We start from the raw sequence: 16,553 nt of genomic DNA, 5'->3' as shown, positions 1-16,553 counted from the left end.
TGGCTTTACCACGCCGTTGACTGTGGCATGCTCCGTGTACAGTTAGTAGAACTGTGCCGGGGTCACGTTAAAGGTCCCGTCCGCGAACCACGTAGTCGCCTGAAGGGGTTTTCAAACAGGACACTAAAAAACGCACGACTCCGACAAATCGTGAAAATTGAAGCGGGCGCGAAGCGGGCGTGTCCGCTTCAATTTTCACGATTTGTCGGAGTCGTACGTTTTGTAGTGCGCTCGGTTGCAAACCGAGCGCACTACAAGTTGCGCTCGGTTACAAAGATCAGCATTCGTTCGCCGTCGCCCTCTCCACTCTCGTGGAAGAGAAAGGAGTCTCCTTTGTCTGTGGTCTGCATGCAGGTACAACAGTCATTATTATTATAATATGTCGCGCACTGTGATTTTGCGCTGCAATACACTTTACTTTGAACTCTGTGGGCATTCGATCGTATGTCGGCTCTGCAAGATGATACGCTGTACTCGAAATTCGCCCGCTGCCTTTGCTTGCGGATGGTGCGCCGAAGTGTTGGCGGTGCGGGAATCTGCAAAGCAGTCACTGACACAGGCAACCGCAGCCAGAACTATTTGGTGTGGTGCTAGACGGCCTTCCACTGGAATAAAGGACATTAGTGACCTTGTTTTGGGAATATAAGAGCAGGAACAGATTTTGGTACATACCAGCTTTTTCCTCCATCTGATGACGAACCCAAGCACGTTTATCTTGGTCTTGTCAAGTGCATGCGTATGGTCTCCTGAATAAGAGAATACACGAGACTTCGCGTGATCGGTGACTATTTTAGTTTTACAAACTCCCCTTCGCCGGCAGGCCCAATACAACGTAGTTTCGTAAACCTTAATGCAAGTGTAGGAATGTCCTTCGTGAAGAAGCATATCGCTACCTCTCTTAGTAGTAACTACCTCCATTTAGAAATCGAGATTGATATATTTATAATCGGAGGGCAATCGGCATAATAAGCCCTGAAACGGGCCACAAAAAAAAAAAAAAAGAATCAGGTTTGGTGGGCTTTTTTCTATTGTGAACTTTATGTTCTCGAAGTTCTTTTGTAAAAAAGGTGACCCCGATAAGACAACATGCAGGCTAAAGGCTGCATGCTGCCTTAACTTGGGGTCATTGGGACATGCTTTTGTTTCCCGTAGCCAACCTCACTGGCCTTGTACGGATTTAATTAAGTGGCCCGCTTTCGTAACTTTCCTAAGAAAACAAGATAGAAAAAAAAACGTTTAACAATCTTGAAGTCATTATGTGACGAACTGCCAGCGTGACGAATCACCCTATGACCAATGTTCCGCTGTGACCAACGGGCCTGTTACCAGTTGCCCTATGACGAATCGACATGTGACGAATGGGCCGTATCCCAGAAGAAATATCATTTGTCGTCGGTATGAATGAGGGCATCCCTCATCATTTTAGTGGTGATGTTGAAAACGCCTTTCCACAGATGGGTGTCAAAACTACCGTGTACATGGGTGTTGATGATATAAAGTCATCTGCCTCGTACAATATCTGACGTCTGGTGCACCTTCACGTTTGGCACCATGTACCACCACGATGCCACGCGTCAAAAAATTAATCTAACTGAGCAGTTGGATCACACGAAAACAAAAACCCGAGTCACCAGTGACTGGGGTTCTTGTTTTCGTGTAACATAATATCAACACAACGTCGAGTAATACTGTGTATATTAAGGTACAGGGTGCGGTGGTAAGGACTAGCACATATGTCACGCCTCGTAAAATTCGATTGCCAAAGCGAACGTTGTCTCGCAAGAAGTATCTTTTTTTTTGAAGCTCAGGACAGAGGTCATCAAAGGTCAAATATAGAGCAAGAACGGCGACTCATAAATTGAACCCAACATTGAGGGGTGTACTGAATATCGGCTCGTGATAACCGATAGCTGGACAAGCATTCGGGCAGTGGCCCGTATCAGATCGCTGCAAGGGCGGCCTTAGCCGAACCCTTACAATGTCTGGAACAATGCGCGTTTCCTGTGCTTTGCCAACCTAAGCCCTGGGCTAGGATCAACGTTGGCGACATATAATCGGCTTCAGACCACGTGGCAGCTTCTTCTGGCTGCCAGTTGAGGACTTGAACGCCGCTCGGTTTCCTTTAATTTTTTTACGCGATGTTTATTGCGTAGGGAGAAAAACCGTCGAGCGCTTCTTTGTGTCATAAATATCAGAAAACATTCTAAGCAGTTTTCGCGCAAATTACAAAAATTGTTGCACTACCCTTTCAGAATAGTTTTTGTTTCTTTCTTTTATCTAGTTGACTATTTTAATGGAGTGAATGAAGTCACTATAGTCACCTACAAAGTGAGAAAGGCAGGGCGTGGATTTCAAACGCCTGGCCTTCAGAACAAGCCCCCTGCCTTCCATCGTGCTTTGACAGCGCCCTCTGTGTGCGCGAGACGCCGAAGTGTTGCCAAGGGTAGCAGGCTCGCGATGGAGGCGGGGACAACTGAAGCTGCTCCATACCTTTCTCACTTTGTCGGAGGCTATTGAGAAAGTTTTTTTTTTACATCTAGTAGTAACATATATTATGTTCAATAAAACGACCGCAGAAAGTGTCTAGCTTTTTCATCGACACTGGCTACAGCGAGACAACTGAATGTTCCGCCTCATCTTAGCTTCGGCTCTTCTAGAGAGTCTAACGCCGTCACGCGCCAGAGACTGCTTTCGACGGCAAATAGAATGAAAATAAGCAGTCAGTGAACAAAGGTGCCTGCCATTCGGTTAAAATGTTGAACTTTCAAGCTTCAATCGTGCACGGCGGTACTGAGCATTTTTAATTGAGAAAATATAGAAACTTTGTCCTCCGCTGTGATACGAAATAGTGCAGAATTTCGGTCTCCGCACTCCGCCAACATACACCACAGATTCCTTGTAGGTTAGCGATTTGGTAGCAAAGGAAACACGATTCGACGGAATGGGAGAGCAGAAAAAACCATAAGCCTTATGAGTGATATTATTTTTTTTTTAATAGCAGGAGAGCCACGTTCTTGTGAGTAGTGTAAGCTGTGTTAGAATGAGACGGAGGGCAAATTGCGACAGTTTGCGTTTAGCGCCATCCATCTCCTTGACTAGCAAACGGAGTACTTTTGGTCTTTACTGCGCAGTGCCTTGAATGTCACACTTTGCGTGAATGAAAAATAAAAGCTGCCGGCAAGAGTCTTCTTGAGAAACAAAATGCGAAATTGAGGTTGATATGTTTACCCCCCTCCAAAAAGGCGCAAAATTCAGCGCGAGGTTTCGCTTCGATACCTGCATCCCGGTTGATATCGACTATGCTGCAAAGGTAAACTGTAATTTCATTGCTACGCCGTATTAGCTGCGCGGACCAAATTTAAGCGACTTGTGGTTGTTTTTCATAAAGAAATACATTATTTACGTAACGGAATACTCGCAGTGCAAGGCGCCTGCCAACTGGCATTCTATGACGCGCATGCTAATACAACGCAAGTCTCCTGGTTGCTCCTGAGTCATATAACTTTCCTGCTGGTGTCTAGGATGGCCTGAACGTGTATAAGGAAAAAACAACAAGAGATCCATAGCTCGAAAGTGACAGGAACAAAACTCTTGAAAGTGTCAAGTAACAGCATCACTTCCTCTGCACTGCTTCCATGCGTTTTGGCCGACCAAAGGATGCGCTTCAAATGCGAGTGAAACGATCTGCAGGAATGCAAAAAACAGCGCCTCTACAAAAAAAAAAAAAAAAAGGCTGGGCTACAGAAGGAGCGTTCTTTCCGAAGTCTTAGAAGGGATACGCTAACAATATTTAAAATATTCCCATCGTGTTCAAAAATAGGTTGAATATGATCTACAATATCGGTAAATGACAATCACACGTCTGCATTTTGAGCCTGGGGGCTGTATTTTTTGTTATAAACAGCCCACTCTGTCAAACGCTCGGAGAAGGCCCAGCGGAGACCACTTGACACCAACGCAATCGTGACGTAGGTCGTCTCGAGACGAGCAAAGCTACGGAGAGGCTGACGGCGAGAGGATGGCCTAGTCGTTCCAGCCACCGAAGCGGCTGCTTTTGTACGAATTTTGAGTGAGGGGTTAATCTTCTATAATCTTGTAGGAGGACAATAGCGACTTCTGCGACACACAAAAGGCATTCTCGGGAAGAGGGGAGTTCCTCTTTCCCCTCTTCTTTCGTCGTGGCCGGAGACGAGACAACCTCCGTCACTAGCTGTCAAAGTTCCTAGACGAGCATTTCAAACGAGGCGTTAGCGACATCCACCAGGTGCTCTTTGCTAATCGTTTAATTCGTTTTAAAATTTCTTTTCGAGACTTTTTCAACAAGATATTGGTATGTTCGATGTGATACTCCTCCTTTGAACACATATAGACCAAAAAATGAGCGCCGAAATTTTGTTGTAGTATCTCTTTAAGATTCAAGAGCATTTCTCCTGTACCTAACGTAGGATACAAGAAGAAATCTAGCAGGTCGGAGAGCAGCACTGCTCTAACGTCAAGTCCCAACGAGGCAAAGCTAATGTTGGCGAAAAAAACCAAGACCCGGCGTTCGGCTCCCCCCCCCCCCTTCCCCCCCTCCCCCTCCAAAAAAAGTGAAACAAGAAAAAGTTTATTAGTGCACGAGCGTTCTGAAAACCGTGCGATCCACACCCCACAACATACTCGCATTGCCTAGTATCCAACGAACTTTGTAGCCAAGCAGCCTCTCATTGAGTGTTTATCGAAAGCATGGAATCCAAGCAGTAGGCTCATAAGGAGTGTGTTGGAGCTGACACAATGTGTTTCACGTGTTTTTATTGTAAAAACTAAACGCATATCTGATTTTATAAGTGTGTCTCATTTACCCCACTACATTGTCTCGTTTCGTTCCACTGGGCGGGGCAAAATGAGACATTGTGTGACTTTCAGACATCGTAGTTTTGTTTAATGTTTCGCTTGCTCCAGTTATGTAATATTTACTGAGAATAATGTCAAGACATCTAAGAATATCCCCATGCTGTGTTTGTTTAAATTATTAAAGCACAAAATAAAAGTAACTAGCCAAATTAAAATATTCTGTCTCATTTTGACCCACATTACATGGTAAAAAAAAAGGAGTATCACCTTACACCTTTTGTCCAATATAATGCACCCCTAAACTTCAGTTCAACGTACAGAGCGCTATAAGCGCTATAACCCAAATTTTACGAGGGGCTTGATAACGGTGCGATATAGCTTTTTAAATAGCTAAAGTACGTATCAAAGATCACTGAAAGAAAGCACTGAGGTTTTGCTTAAAGGGCCGAGAAAATCCCGAATATTTTTGTTATAGTCAGTGACACGTACATTAGCTATTTTAATAAGTTGTACCACAAGCTATCAAGCTACTCGTAAACTTTGGGGCCGTCTGTTTGACCACAGGGGGCTGTACGGTCAAATTGAAGTTTTGGGGTGTATTATATGGGACTAAAGGTGTAAGAATACACCTTTTTTTAAGTGTACCCTAAGCAGTTACTTCCTTATTTCGTTACATGTATGCTTTGTCGCGCCGGTTACGAATAGATAAGCCGGGACGTTAGACAATAAAAAGCTAAGCGGTTCCCTGCTTCTGGATTTCATATCAAAAACAAGTAAACAATAAAGATTCTAATATTGGCTTACTGGTTTGGCACACGCAGTCTTAGTTCCCGCTTTCCGAACGACGTCGGGTGTTGATATTCCAGGGTTATACTATTAAGAAATTAAAGGACAAACAAATGTAGCAGAACGCTCATGTTCTGATACTTTTCACCCAATATTACTAGCTGCAAACACTGCACAGTCTACAAGTGGAGGAAGAGGATCTTGCTCAAAGCTCACAACAACAGGAGTGGCAAAAAAGATTTCAAGATATGGCAAATTCTTAACACCCAACGCAAAGTTCCATGATCGAAAACGGTGCTCTAGTCCAGCCTTGTCCAACCTTGTTCTTTGTCTTTCGCGTTAATGTTTTTATGATATACAACAGACTAGGCAACCAACTTAGTTTGTTCCGTTGCTGAAGTGCTGAAAAACATTTCTACCATAAAAAGTTCCTGAAGTGCTTCCACAGAATTCGTCGTGCTCAGCTAGAAAAATTGCCGGCCTGATGGGCCCCCCATTTACGTGATATAAAAACCACTGCCGAGAATGAAGGTCGTCGTATAGAATACACAAAATGACTGTTCCTCCAACTACAAACTAGTGATTTCTTTGGCAACCGCCAAAAAATCGTGACGTTACAAAACCGAAGCTCCTAACGGCTCATTGCAATAATAGCATAACAAACGACGAAGTGTTCACAAGCATGTACGAGTATTCAGTTTTGCGTTGGAACCTTTTCTAGAGCACCATGGTTATGAAAAGAACGGGTGTTTTGCGTTTGCTTTACAATTTCAAAAGGCCAGACTAGTTCCAGTGTTATACAGCTTCTAGCATTCCTAAACTTGTTCACGTTCAGAAAATGCTTTATAGTTTCAGTGGGCACAAACGCTTTGAAGATAGTTTTGACTGGCACGAAATTGGCCCCTTTTTTAATTGCGAAGCTCAGGAAAATTAACTGCAAATGAGTTTATTCGGGCAAAATATTCGATAAAAACTGCTCTCGTTTACCAAATCACATCATGTTTATGTAAAGGGCCAAAAAACCAGGAGAGATGCATATAGTAAAATAATAAATATTAACAGATTCTAGCAAGCCGTCACCAAAAAACAAAAAAAACTACGCTACAATAAGCAAAACAAAATATATATCGTGTTGATAGACAGTCATCAGAGCAATAAGGATCAGTCTAAAATAATAAAGGAAACATCATCGGTGCTAAAGAGTTGAAAAAAAAAAAAAACTGATCAGAAGACAACTGATCAATCTATGCAAAAAAACTAAAGTAGTTTTTTTTTGTTTAATTGCATACGAAAAAGAAGGAATGTCCTTGTTTGCAGCGTGAAATCTTCTGCCTGAATGGACAGCTGATCTACGGATTCGGCAGAACACTGGGTGTCTTGACTGCCGCGATGTTCGGCTCCACTGTAGTGTTGCCGGGGCCTTTCTTCGAGCCAAAACTGACCATGAAAGCCATCGCAAAGTACAGGTGACAAGAAATGTTAATTAATTTTCTACTATGGCCCCGCATACCTTGTTTGGTATCACAAAGGCATGACCATATTTCGGCATCGTACTTTACGCCATTGTGGAGGAATTCGCAGAGAAAAACTGGGACAGGTTTAATGCATCCTAGCGTTAGACAGTATCTTAGGTATCAGTGTAGCTGTTAGAAGTAAGTTAATCTATTTCGCAAGCTCGAGATTAAACGTGAATCAGCTTATGGTCGAATGCTATGTTATTCCCTGGCGCAATTCGTATTTTGATCAGCTCATGTGCTCACTTAGGTATTTGTGATATCAATAAAGATAAATAAAATAATCCCGGAAAAAAAAAGAAAAAAAAAAAAACTCCTTCACACGCAGCATGCCAAGACACAAATGTTCATTTCGTTTTGGGTTCTTTTTTTTAATGTAATTTTTCTACAATATGGCTCAGACATATGCACTCTCCTCCTCATCTTACATTCAGACAGACAGAAGCGATGGAAAGCACCGCTGTGTTGGAGGCGCACTGTGTTTCTGTTGTGTTTTCATAATGAAAAAATAAGAAAGCATGGCGTCCCTGTCCGGCTTCTTTTTTTCTTTTTGGGACCAGATCTGTAGGCAACCAACCGAGAAAATGCTTTGACCAGCAGTTGCAGGATGACTGAGATACATTGTGCTATACCCGTGGAAATCTTTCTGTGGCATTTTTTTACGAGATGAAGTGTGCGCGTGCACAACTTTATTCGGCATTCACGCACGCGCCCCCGTTGCTTTGCCTGCATACCCAAAGAAAGATTTCAGGAGTACAGTCACACGCGGGCTGTAATCGGGGACAACCTTTTTTTTTGGCATTACGGCCCCGTAGTGGTTGCGAAATAGGGCTAGTTTTCTTCCGGTCACAAGTGTGCTTTAAGTATAGGCTGCTTTCAGACGGAGAAACGTCCAGCTCCCCATTTTCTGCTTACCCGAGGCAAAATAAAAAATGATCCGATTTCGAGTGGAGTCGGGGTTTTGAGCGCCGTAGGATTTTCATTTTGTTCGAACTGTATCAATTGGGTCAGCTTTCTACTTCGCCATAACCTTGAGGTGAGGAAGTAAAAACGAGCAACACACGCATCAATTTCATAATATATGGCATAATATGACATCATAATATAGTACCGCACATAGATTGTAACACACACGACCGTATTCGTTCATTTGCTGGGTAAGGCTATTAGCTTGACAGCGTTGTATGCCTTTGAACTTCTACCTTGATGCTCTTAAACTTTCTTCGCATTTCCCCCACGTGCGCCTTCTTCCCCTGATCGGAGATTCAATTTTGCTTCTGCGTAGAAACGTTCTCTGTGGCCATATTGAAGCTAGATCTAGAAGACAGCGTGGCGACTCGGTTGAGGCGTCATTCTTCGTCAGGAGGAGGACCGTCACGTTCGGTGTCAGTCTTGCACTCTTAGGAATAGGGGGTGTATAGGGGTACACCCCTTGTCCCATACGTAACACCCCAAAAATACATTTGGACATTCAGTTCATTGTTGTTGTGCCAAGCATGCCGACTTTTACGAGCGCCTTGGCAGCTGATGGATATAACGTACTAAGTAGAGTATGTGCGTATCAAGGACTAGAAAAAAAAAACACTGAGGTTTTGCAACAGAGTCAGAAAACCTTGATTACATTAGTGTAGCCTTTAACGCGTATATTAGCTATTTTAATAAGCTGTATTGGTCGGCTATCAAACTCCTCTTGAGAGGCTGTATCGTCGGTTCGACGTCTGCAGACTGAACGTCGAATTGTAGTGTTGGGCAGTGTCATAGGCGTTACCGAAAACAATTAACTTACGAAATTCGCAAATAAACGGAACGCGTTACCGAACTATACGTTACCTGAAAGTAAAAGGAACGCGTTACCATTACCGATAAAGAATAACGCACGTTACTTTTGCGTTAATTGTTTAATTATAAATTAGCAAGCCTTATTGTCTTGACGGTACAGGAAGGCATAAGCGCCATATTTGAAAGAACATTATCTTCATAAAAAAACTGAACATAATTATTTAATCTTTTCTACGGTTTCACCCAAATTCTCACGAGAAAAAAACGCAAAACAAGCAAAACTAAAAACATTCAGATGACTTGGCGCCTAAAACACGCAAAAATTGAAGTGTAAATTCTTTGGTCCTCGGAAGAAGTAGCGAGTAACGCAAGTACGTTTCCCGTTACTTGAAATAAGTAACGTAACTACGTTATCTACTACTGTTTTGAAAAAGAAACGAGAAGGTTCCTACATTACCGAAGTAAGGAACGCGTTACCTGTAACGCCGTTACTTGTAATGCGTTACTGCCAACATTGGTTTTCGGGTGTTACATATGGGACAAGGGCTGTACTTTTATACACACACTATTTCTTAGGTTGTGGTGCAAAATAGTACTCGACAAGTTAAGAAGCGCATGGCGGGGTGCGTCCCGAGCACCTTATTATCGCTCCTCGGCCAATGAGATGACGGAATTAGCCGATAAGAAGGGCGAAGAGCCAATCGCGAGAAAAGGAACGGAAACACAAGAAACCATGCCCTGCTTTTTTGAAGCAGTCACACTCTTAGAAAAAAGGATCAGTATAGTCCTCTCTAAAGGGAGGAATGGTCTCGATACATATGTTCCTTCAGAAATGGAGAAACTTTCGTCCCTAAAGCAGGGGAGCAAAAGTTCCTCCGTCGCCTGCATCTCAATATGGCAGCCACGAATCGAGCAAATCGACCTCAATAAGGCTTAACGGGAACACTAAGTCTATTGTACGGAGCGAGAGGAGCAGCAAATAAAAAACGTAACAGGAGCTTTCCGCGAACTGTATTCATTTCCGAAGCCGACTTACCTCTGCAGGTCAAGAAACTTTCATTTCGAAAGCATGCAGTCACTCAGTCTTCTCATCGTCAGCACTGCGATGTTAAACGGAGACAACCGGCACCCACTTCGCGTACTTTATGTCTTACCCTAGCTCTTCCTCGAGCCACAATTCCTTCGTCAGCCGTAGCGTCAACCGCACATCACGGAGGAGTGGTAAACCATTCGCCCGCAAAACCAAAAGCCGCTCTCAAAAAAAGCAAATCCGAAGCAGCCTCTTGGCTCATTTCAGCACGGTAACACAAAATTAAGGCGTAGCCGCGTAGCGTAAAATGAGGTTAAATCGCTTGCCACCAGATGGCAGGGTCAAGCAGAATAATCGCAAGTAGCTAGGCTAAGTGGCGCTAGGTACTGCCCAATTCATGTTCTACAAAAAATATATTAGTTTCTTACTCCACTACTGCGCTTCGGGATCCTCGGGAACCTCCATTATTCAAACGCGTAGACGACACATCACTCAACTACTAGCATCAGCTGTACGTACAGTCGGGAGCAAAAGTTTGCGGGGCACCGGAGCGCGTGCCGAAATGCATCGCCGCGCCGTCCGACGGCGCGCCACCGCATTAAGGAGACGCGCTCTGCGCATGCACGTGTTTCGTGCTCGCATTCATGTCTCTTTCGCTCGTTTCTTTTCGACGCACTCCTGATAACAGGAGTCGGCGCCAGGGGCGCGAGTTAGCGCTACGCTGGTTGTCATGCTGTGCGTCTGCTTCAGCCGCCTCAGCCACCGCGCTTTGTCATGGAGGTCGCGTAGGGGGAAGAGAGGGGGGGGGGGGGGGGGGGGGGTAACGAGGCGCTCCGTCACCTAGCGCGGGTGCTGAGGCAGCTGAAGAGGACGCGAGGCATGACAGCCAGCGAAACGGCAACTTGCGCCCCTGGCGCCGACTCCGGTTATCAGGAGTGAGTCGGACAGAAACGAGCGAAAGAGACATGACTGCCAGCACGAAGGGCGCGCATGCGCGAAGCGCGGCTTTTTAATGCGGCGGAGCGCCGTTGCACGGCGCGGCGATGCATTTCGGCACGCGTTCCCGTGCCCCGCAAACTTTTGCTCCCGACTGTACATTACATACCCATGCATCGCACATACCAACATCCTTACAACAACACACTAACCCGATCACTACTAGTGAGCTCTGCGTTGCCGTCCTTTATATACTGGTCGCTTTGAACGTACGGAATTTCTCGGTGACTCCCTAAGCAGTAAAAAATATTCCCAACATGTTGATTTTTTTCCAGCAATGTCATACATCTGAGAGTATTTTTAATGGCTCAGGGGATGAACCTCTTATTAAAAAGAAAACGCTCGATCGCGCCGTATTTATTTGAAAACCAATAAATCGAGCCGTTCCAATGTGGTTCCAAGCCATGAGTTTGTTTCCCCGCACGGCAGTTCTTAGCCAGTATTTCTATTGTAGTGTTTGTTTTTCTATTTGTGCTGTTCGCACACGGCTGCAATTGCCGTCTTTAATTAATCTCTGTAGAGCGTATATTCACTCGGCTGGAAGTGATGCGTCACGGGCAGAGATATCGCTTTTCGATGAACTTGAATGCAGTCAAAGCCGCGACTTGCGGCAGGTGTTAAGTGTAAAACACCGTGGCGAGCTCGAAAACGTCTTGCACTCATCCCAGCGCGCCACTCTGAGGGCAGTTTCTCCACAGACCGTAGGATAGCTTTTTTTTTCGATTTTACCTGTTCTTTTTTTTTTCTTTTTTTATGGTAAAATTCCACTGTAAATATACGTACATTCTGTCATAATTTCGTACTGTTCAGTCTTTTCCCCGGAGCGAAATCGCTGTAGGGGACCGACAGTCACATTGGTCACTGTACGATAGGAGCTTACTGTTCAGACCAACGTTCCAACGTGACTATCCGCACGTAGATCGACTGCACCTGATTCCTGAAGTGGTCTTAAACTCTTTATTGTAAAGCAGAATGTCAACTTGCGACACCCCGCCCCTTCCGATCACGGCCCGACCAGCGGCTTTACGTCATCTCGTCTTGTTGTTACACCACTGATACGCGAACACACGGTCACATCGGCGATAATTCCAGTCTTCTGTTCACTACGCACAACACTGCCATCACGATGTTGCTTCTATGTTGCTGGCACGTAGGAATACAGAACCACGTTGAATGCCGGTTGGCACTCGGCACGGGAGAACAGAACCGAACTCAGCACGAAAGGCACGCAGCCGGCAGGAAAACCTGACTGCCTTCGACGCAGTTCCTGCGATTTCCATAACATCGAAAACGTCGACACAGTTCCGCGTGCTTCCGCTACTCTAGTTCCGCGTGGGTACCGCCCGCAATCCAGAGACGGCCTGACGGCCACCTCACCCAATGTGCGTAGCGCTGCTGGCACTGCTCCGGAACTTTGCTGTTCCTAGCGGCCTCGTTTGCTCGTTTGATAAAATTAGATGTGAAAACGTTCAATGCAACCGAAATGTTCTGCAGGTTTGGACTAGAAGACGTAATTACAGGCGGCCTTCGCTGCCGCTGAAGCTCAATCAACTCAACAACATTTATTAAACAACGTGCGCGACGTGCTCAAAAAGCGAAACTGAAAAAAGATGAGTCGGGAGGGCGAAAGCTTCCTCCCGTCTGCTTGGAGACGGAGGAAAACGTCTCGTTCCTCCCTGTTTCTCGTGTCCGCTTGGGGGCGCGTCAGTAAAAGGGAGGAAGACGCGCCGTTGCTACCTTTTTCCTCCATTTTTTCTTAGAGTGCAGAGCATAAAGTGCGAAACCTACTTTTGTGTCGCGAAAGCGTACTGAAACTCGCCTATGAACGGTACATTTATAGGACCACTAAGATAGTTTCTGAGATCGTGTTGTTATGGGGCGACCTCAGTCATACGCACACTGAACACCTTATAAATCCCAATATTACAGTCATATGTGACCTTTTTCGCCCTTAAAAAAACGCAATAGAGACCCCGACATGCCCCTTTCTTTCTGAGATGTCTTAAAAAAAAGTGGGTGTATAACGGTGCTTGGTCGCGTTTTTAAGGGCGAAAAATGCCAAGCGTTATCGCAATGTAGGGTTTTATAAGATGCTCAGTTTGCGTAGATTGAGTTCGCTCCATGACAAAGAAAGGTCTCAAAATGTATCATAGTGCGCTTTGAAGCCTGATTATTCGTGAATTACTAGACTTTTTTTCAAAAATGGACTTGATGTTCCAGATGTACGGTCGCCTTCGGTTCGCCAACTATCATCCTCGACATGGTGAATGAGCTTCAACAAGGAGACTACGACGTTTCTTCGCTTAGAAAAGGTAGGAATGTTTGATCCGACAAAACACTAGCACCCCTTTTCCAAATTGCCTAGATTCAGATATGCCTCAAACAGAAAGCAGCGTAGACCGTAAAAACAAAACACTTTTTTATCTCCCCGCCCTACTGAAAAAAAACATTTGAAATTCAAACGGATGGCAAACTGGTAAATCAAACGGGTGCAAACTTGTCGACCCGTTTGGATCAAACGTGATTATGGGATACGGTTAGCCGTTTGAAACGGTACCCGCTCGAAACGGTACCCATTTCATACAGGTGCCCGTTTGATACGGGTGCCCATTTGATACAGGTGCCCATTCGACCTTGCACGTGACCACACGTTTGAACGTACCATTCAAATCGGGAAATTATGCGCTAGCCCGAAACGGGGATCGTCTGGTAGGTTGGTTATTTTAAACTTACTTAAGACGTTCCGAAACTCATAAACCTATTTACAACATGGAGTAAACACGTAGAACAAATGTGCTCACGTAGGTGCTTGCAAATGGACAGGAAAACAGACACAAAAGATTGTTTTCAATTCTCCTCAAAGTTTATTACGTCTTCTGTAGACAAGTACAAACGTGCAAGCGATCTGTGAAATGGGAGAGGCACTCTAAGCTTTTATACAACTGAGAAGATAGCAAACCAAACAAGAACCGAGGTAATTCTAGACTATGAAGGTAGACTTTCGGGAAATTATTCGCCCGGCTGCCGCGAGAATAGTGGCTGCATAATTATATAGATAATCTGGAAGAGTACGAGTAGAAGAACGGTCAATCGTTGCCAAGAAGTAGGTTGCAGTGCACTTACCATAAAAATAACGGACTTGAAAGATGTAATCCGTGATATTTGTCGACACGGTCAATGCAGGACAACCACACAAACACAAATGAGAGGGAGCGGCTTCTTGGAAGTTTCAACACGATGTGGCGCACAAGCTGTCAGTTGCCGGACCCAACCAAACCGCAAGAATTCCTGACTTCTTTGAAGGATCGCTTGCTGCCGATATAGACGTAGGACTTTCGTACACTGATAGGTTTGGTGCATATACAATACGTTGTCGAGAGACATCCTTATAAGACCGCAGGTTTAGGCGACAGATCGAAGCAGGTCGACGCGCAAAGTTCGAGCTGGAACTGACAACAAGCAGACAAAGAAAAAACCGGCTGCTAGGCGCACCCTTCCGGATCTCGATGCTTATCAGCGTGTAGCTCGCGCGCGGCTGTGGGTCACGTGACGGGTGACAAGGGAGGAGGGAGGGGGCGAGTACCACAGGGGACAGCCCCTCTCCCTCTCCCCAGGCATTCCAGAGAGATGTGTTTTTGTAACCTCAAAAAAAAAAAAAAAAAAACACGCGCGCCCTGTGTCGTTGTCAATCTACTCTTTGTCCGTGTTTTTTTGGCGCTTATTTTCCCACGATGTACCAACTGGCCCATCTAAGCATTTTATTGCGCATTTTAGCACGCTCGAATTTCGGGAATGGCGGCGGGGCGGCCAGAAGCTCGGCTTGCGCCCGAGCGAAGAAAGTACTCAGCGCGAGCTCGTAGTTTGACTGCTGCAACGGCGGGCGTGCTCTCGCAATGCTCGATGTTCTTGCAGCCGCGTGTACGCGTGCTACCTTCGCGGCATCTTGAATTAAAGTGAAACGGAGTCTAGACGTACATTCTTTCACGCGGTCGCGTCTTCTGCAAGAGAGATTCGAGCTTAATGAATAAATTGAGGCAACAAAGATGGACAAAGTTTTAAAGTTCTGTGAAAAATATCGGCTCACCAACGTCGCGCGTTTACGTAAAACAACAACAACAACAAAAAAAGGTGTTAGTTTTAGTTGCAGTATAAGCGAATATCAGCGCAATTGAAATATAAATATAATTACTTGCATTACGCGGACGATCTGAAATCGATGAACCGGCGCTCCCAGCCTTCCGGAAACATTGGCTGCCACGGCTGAAACGCTAGGTGTGCCCACGCCGCCAATCTGTACGTTCAGTATCAAACGGGCTCCGGAGAGCCATTTGATTAAACCGGTACAGTTTGCAACATGGTTACCGGTTTGAGCAAACGTGCGACAACTTTGCCCAAACGAGTCGCCCATTTGCCCAGACGAGGGACCCATTTGCCCAGACGAGCGACCCGTTTGACAAAGGAGTGACCTGTTTGTCCAAATAGGTGACCGTTATGGCTCAAACGGGGACCCCTTTGAGCCATACGGGCGACCCCTTTGACAAACTGGTGACCGGTATGGTTAAACTGTTACCGGTATGGACCCGTTTATTTTCATATAGGCGCCAAATGTTTTTTTTCAGTAGGGCGTCGCCCGACTATCACCTGCTTGAATAACTAGAGGCTTATTTCTAAAATTTCGACCTCATCACAGTGAGCTATAGCAAACACAGAGATCGTACACGAGTGCTCCGTCTGCGTTTGACTGCGCTTCGTGTCCAATAAACGCATCCAAGTACGCTCAACATCGTGTTCTGATCTGTAATTGCTGAATTGCTGCCCTCCAACTGAAAGAGGTGGTAAGGTGTTTGCAGGCCTTGATTGATTTGGAAGCCTTCATGTGCGCTTTGCTAGGGTGGTGCCACCCTTTGTAATACCACTCGCCGACAAACCAGCAGCCATTTTGGTCTCGGCGATAATCCGTGGGGCTTATAACCCTCCCGGAAACAAGCACCTTATCTCACAAGTTCGGAATAGGGTAGTGGAACCCACGGAGGGAGGATTAGCATTTCCCCCCCCCCCCCCCCCCCCGGATGGAGGGACCGATGGAAACAAAGGCCACTTTCCGGCGCACGGGAAACGCACGGGGAAACAATGAGGAACAAAATGGTGGCGGGAGAAAGTGAAACAGGCAGTTGGCATCACTCTATGCGAAGCGCACATGAAGGCACTTTAGATTGATCTATACTTTGTTTCAGCTTCCGTCCGAGCGCAGCCAAAGCTACGTGCGGCCGGAGCCAATCACATGCCGGCAATAGGTCACGCGATCTCGCCTGCACTTTTGTATCACTCCGCTGCGCCGCCGGTCGGCCGCGCCACCCGCGCTCGCCGAGTATTTCGTCTGCTACGGGTGTATCAACGATATCGTCTGCTACAGGTTTAAAAAGTGCCCTTTCACGTTCTGAAACTTAGTCACAGGGGATGTCAGTACGTAGGCTGGCCGCTGGCATCTGTGTCCGAGCTTTCCACCTGCTCGGCGTAGTTTCGAGTTGTAAGTACACGTTGCAAGGTCCCCGATGACCCGGCCGTTGATGTTTCCTTGTATTGTTTGGATATACCAGGGCTCGAGGCGCAGTCCT

At 45.7% G+C, this 16,553-nt stretch overlaps 1 protein-coding gene across 1 annotated transcript in view; it reads left to right on the top strand.

Annotated features, from left to right (window-relative positions):
- Nucleotides 1-16,553, top strand: part of LOC120846999 (medium-chain acyl-CoA ligase ACSF2, mitochondrial-like) — a 72,511-nt gene that overhangs the window by 25,568 nt on the left and 30,390 nt on the right. The window contains exons 9-10 of the mRNA XM_040218940.1: nucleotides 6,937-7,085; nucleotides 13,159-13,250. Of these exons, the coding sequence (XP_040074874.1) occupies nucleotides 6,937-7,085; nucleotides 13,159-13,250 (241 nt within the window). The remainder of the gene's footprint in view (nucleotides 1-6,936; nucleotides 7,086-13,158; nucleotides 13,251-16,553) is intronic.

The sequence above is a fragment of the Ixodes scapularis genome, unplaced genomic scaffold, assembly GCF_016920785.2.
Source record: "Ixodes scapularis isolate PalLabHiFi unplaced genomic scaffold, ASM1692078v2 PGA_scaffold4__175_contigs__length_147842914, whole genome shotgun sequence".
Lineage (NCBI taxonomy): Eukaryota > Metazoa > Arthropoda > Arachnida > Ixodida > Ixodidae > Ixodes > Ixodes scapularis.
Note: the sequence above shows the minus strand (reverse complement) of the source record. Positions and strands in the feature narration are given on the sequence as shown.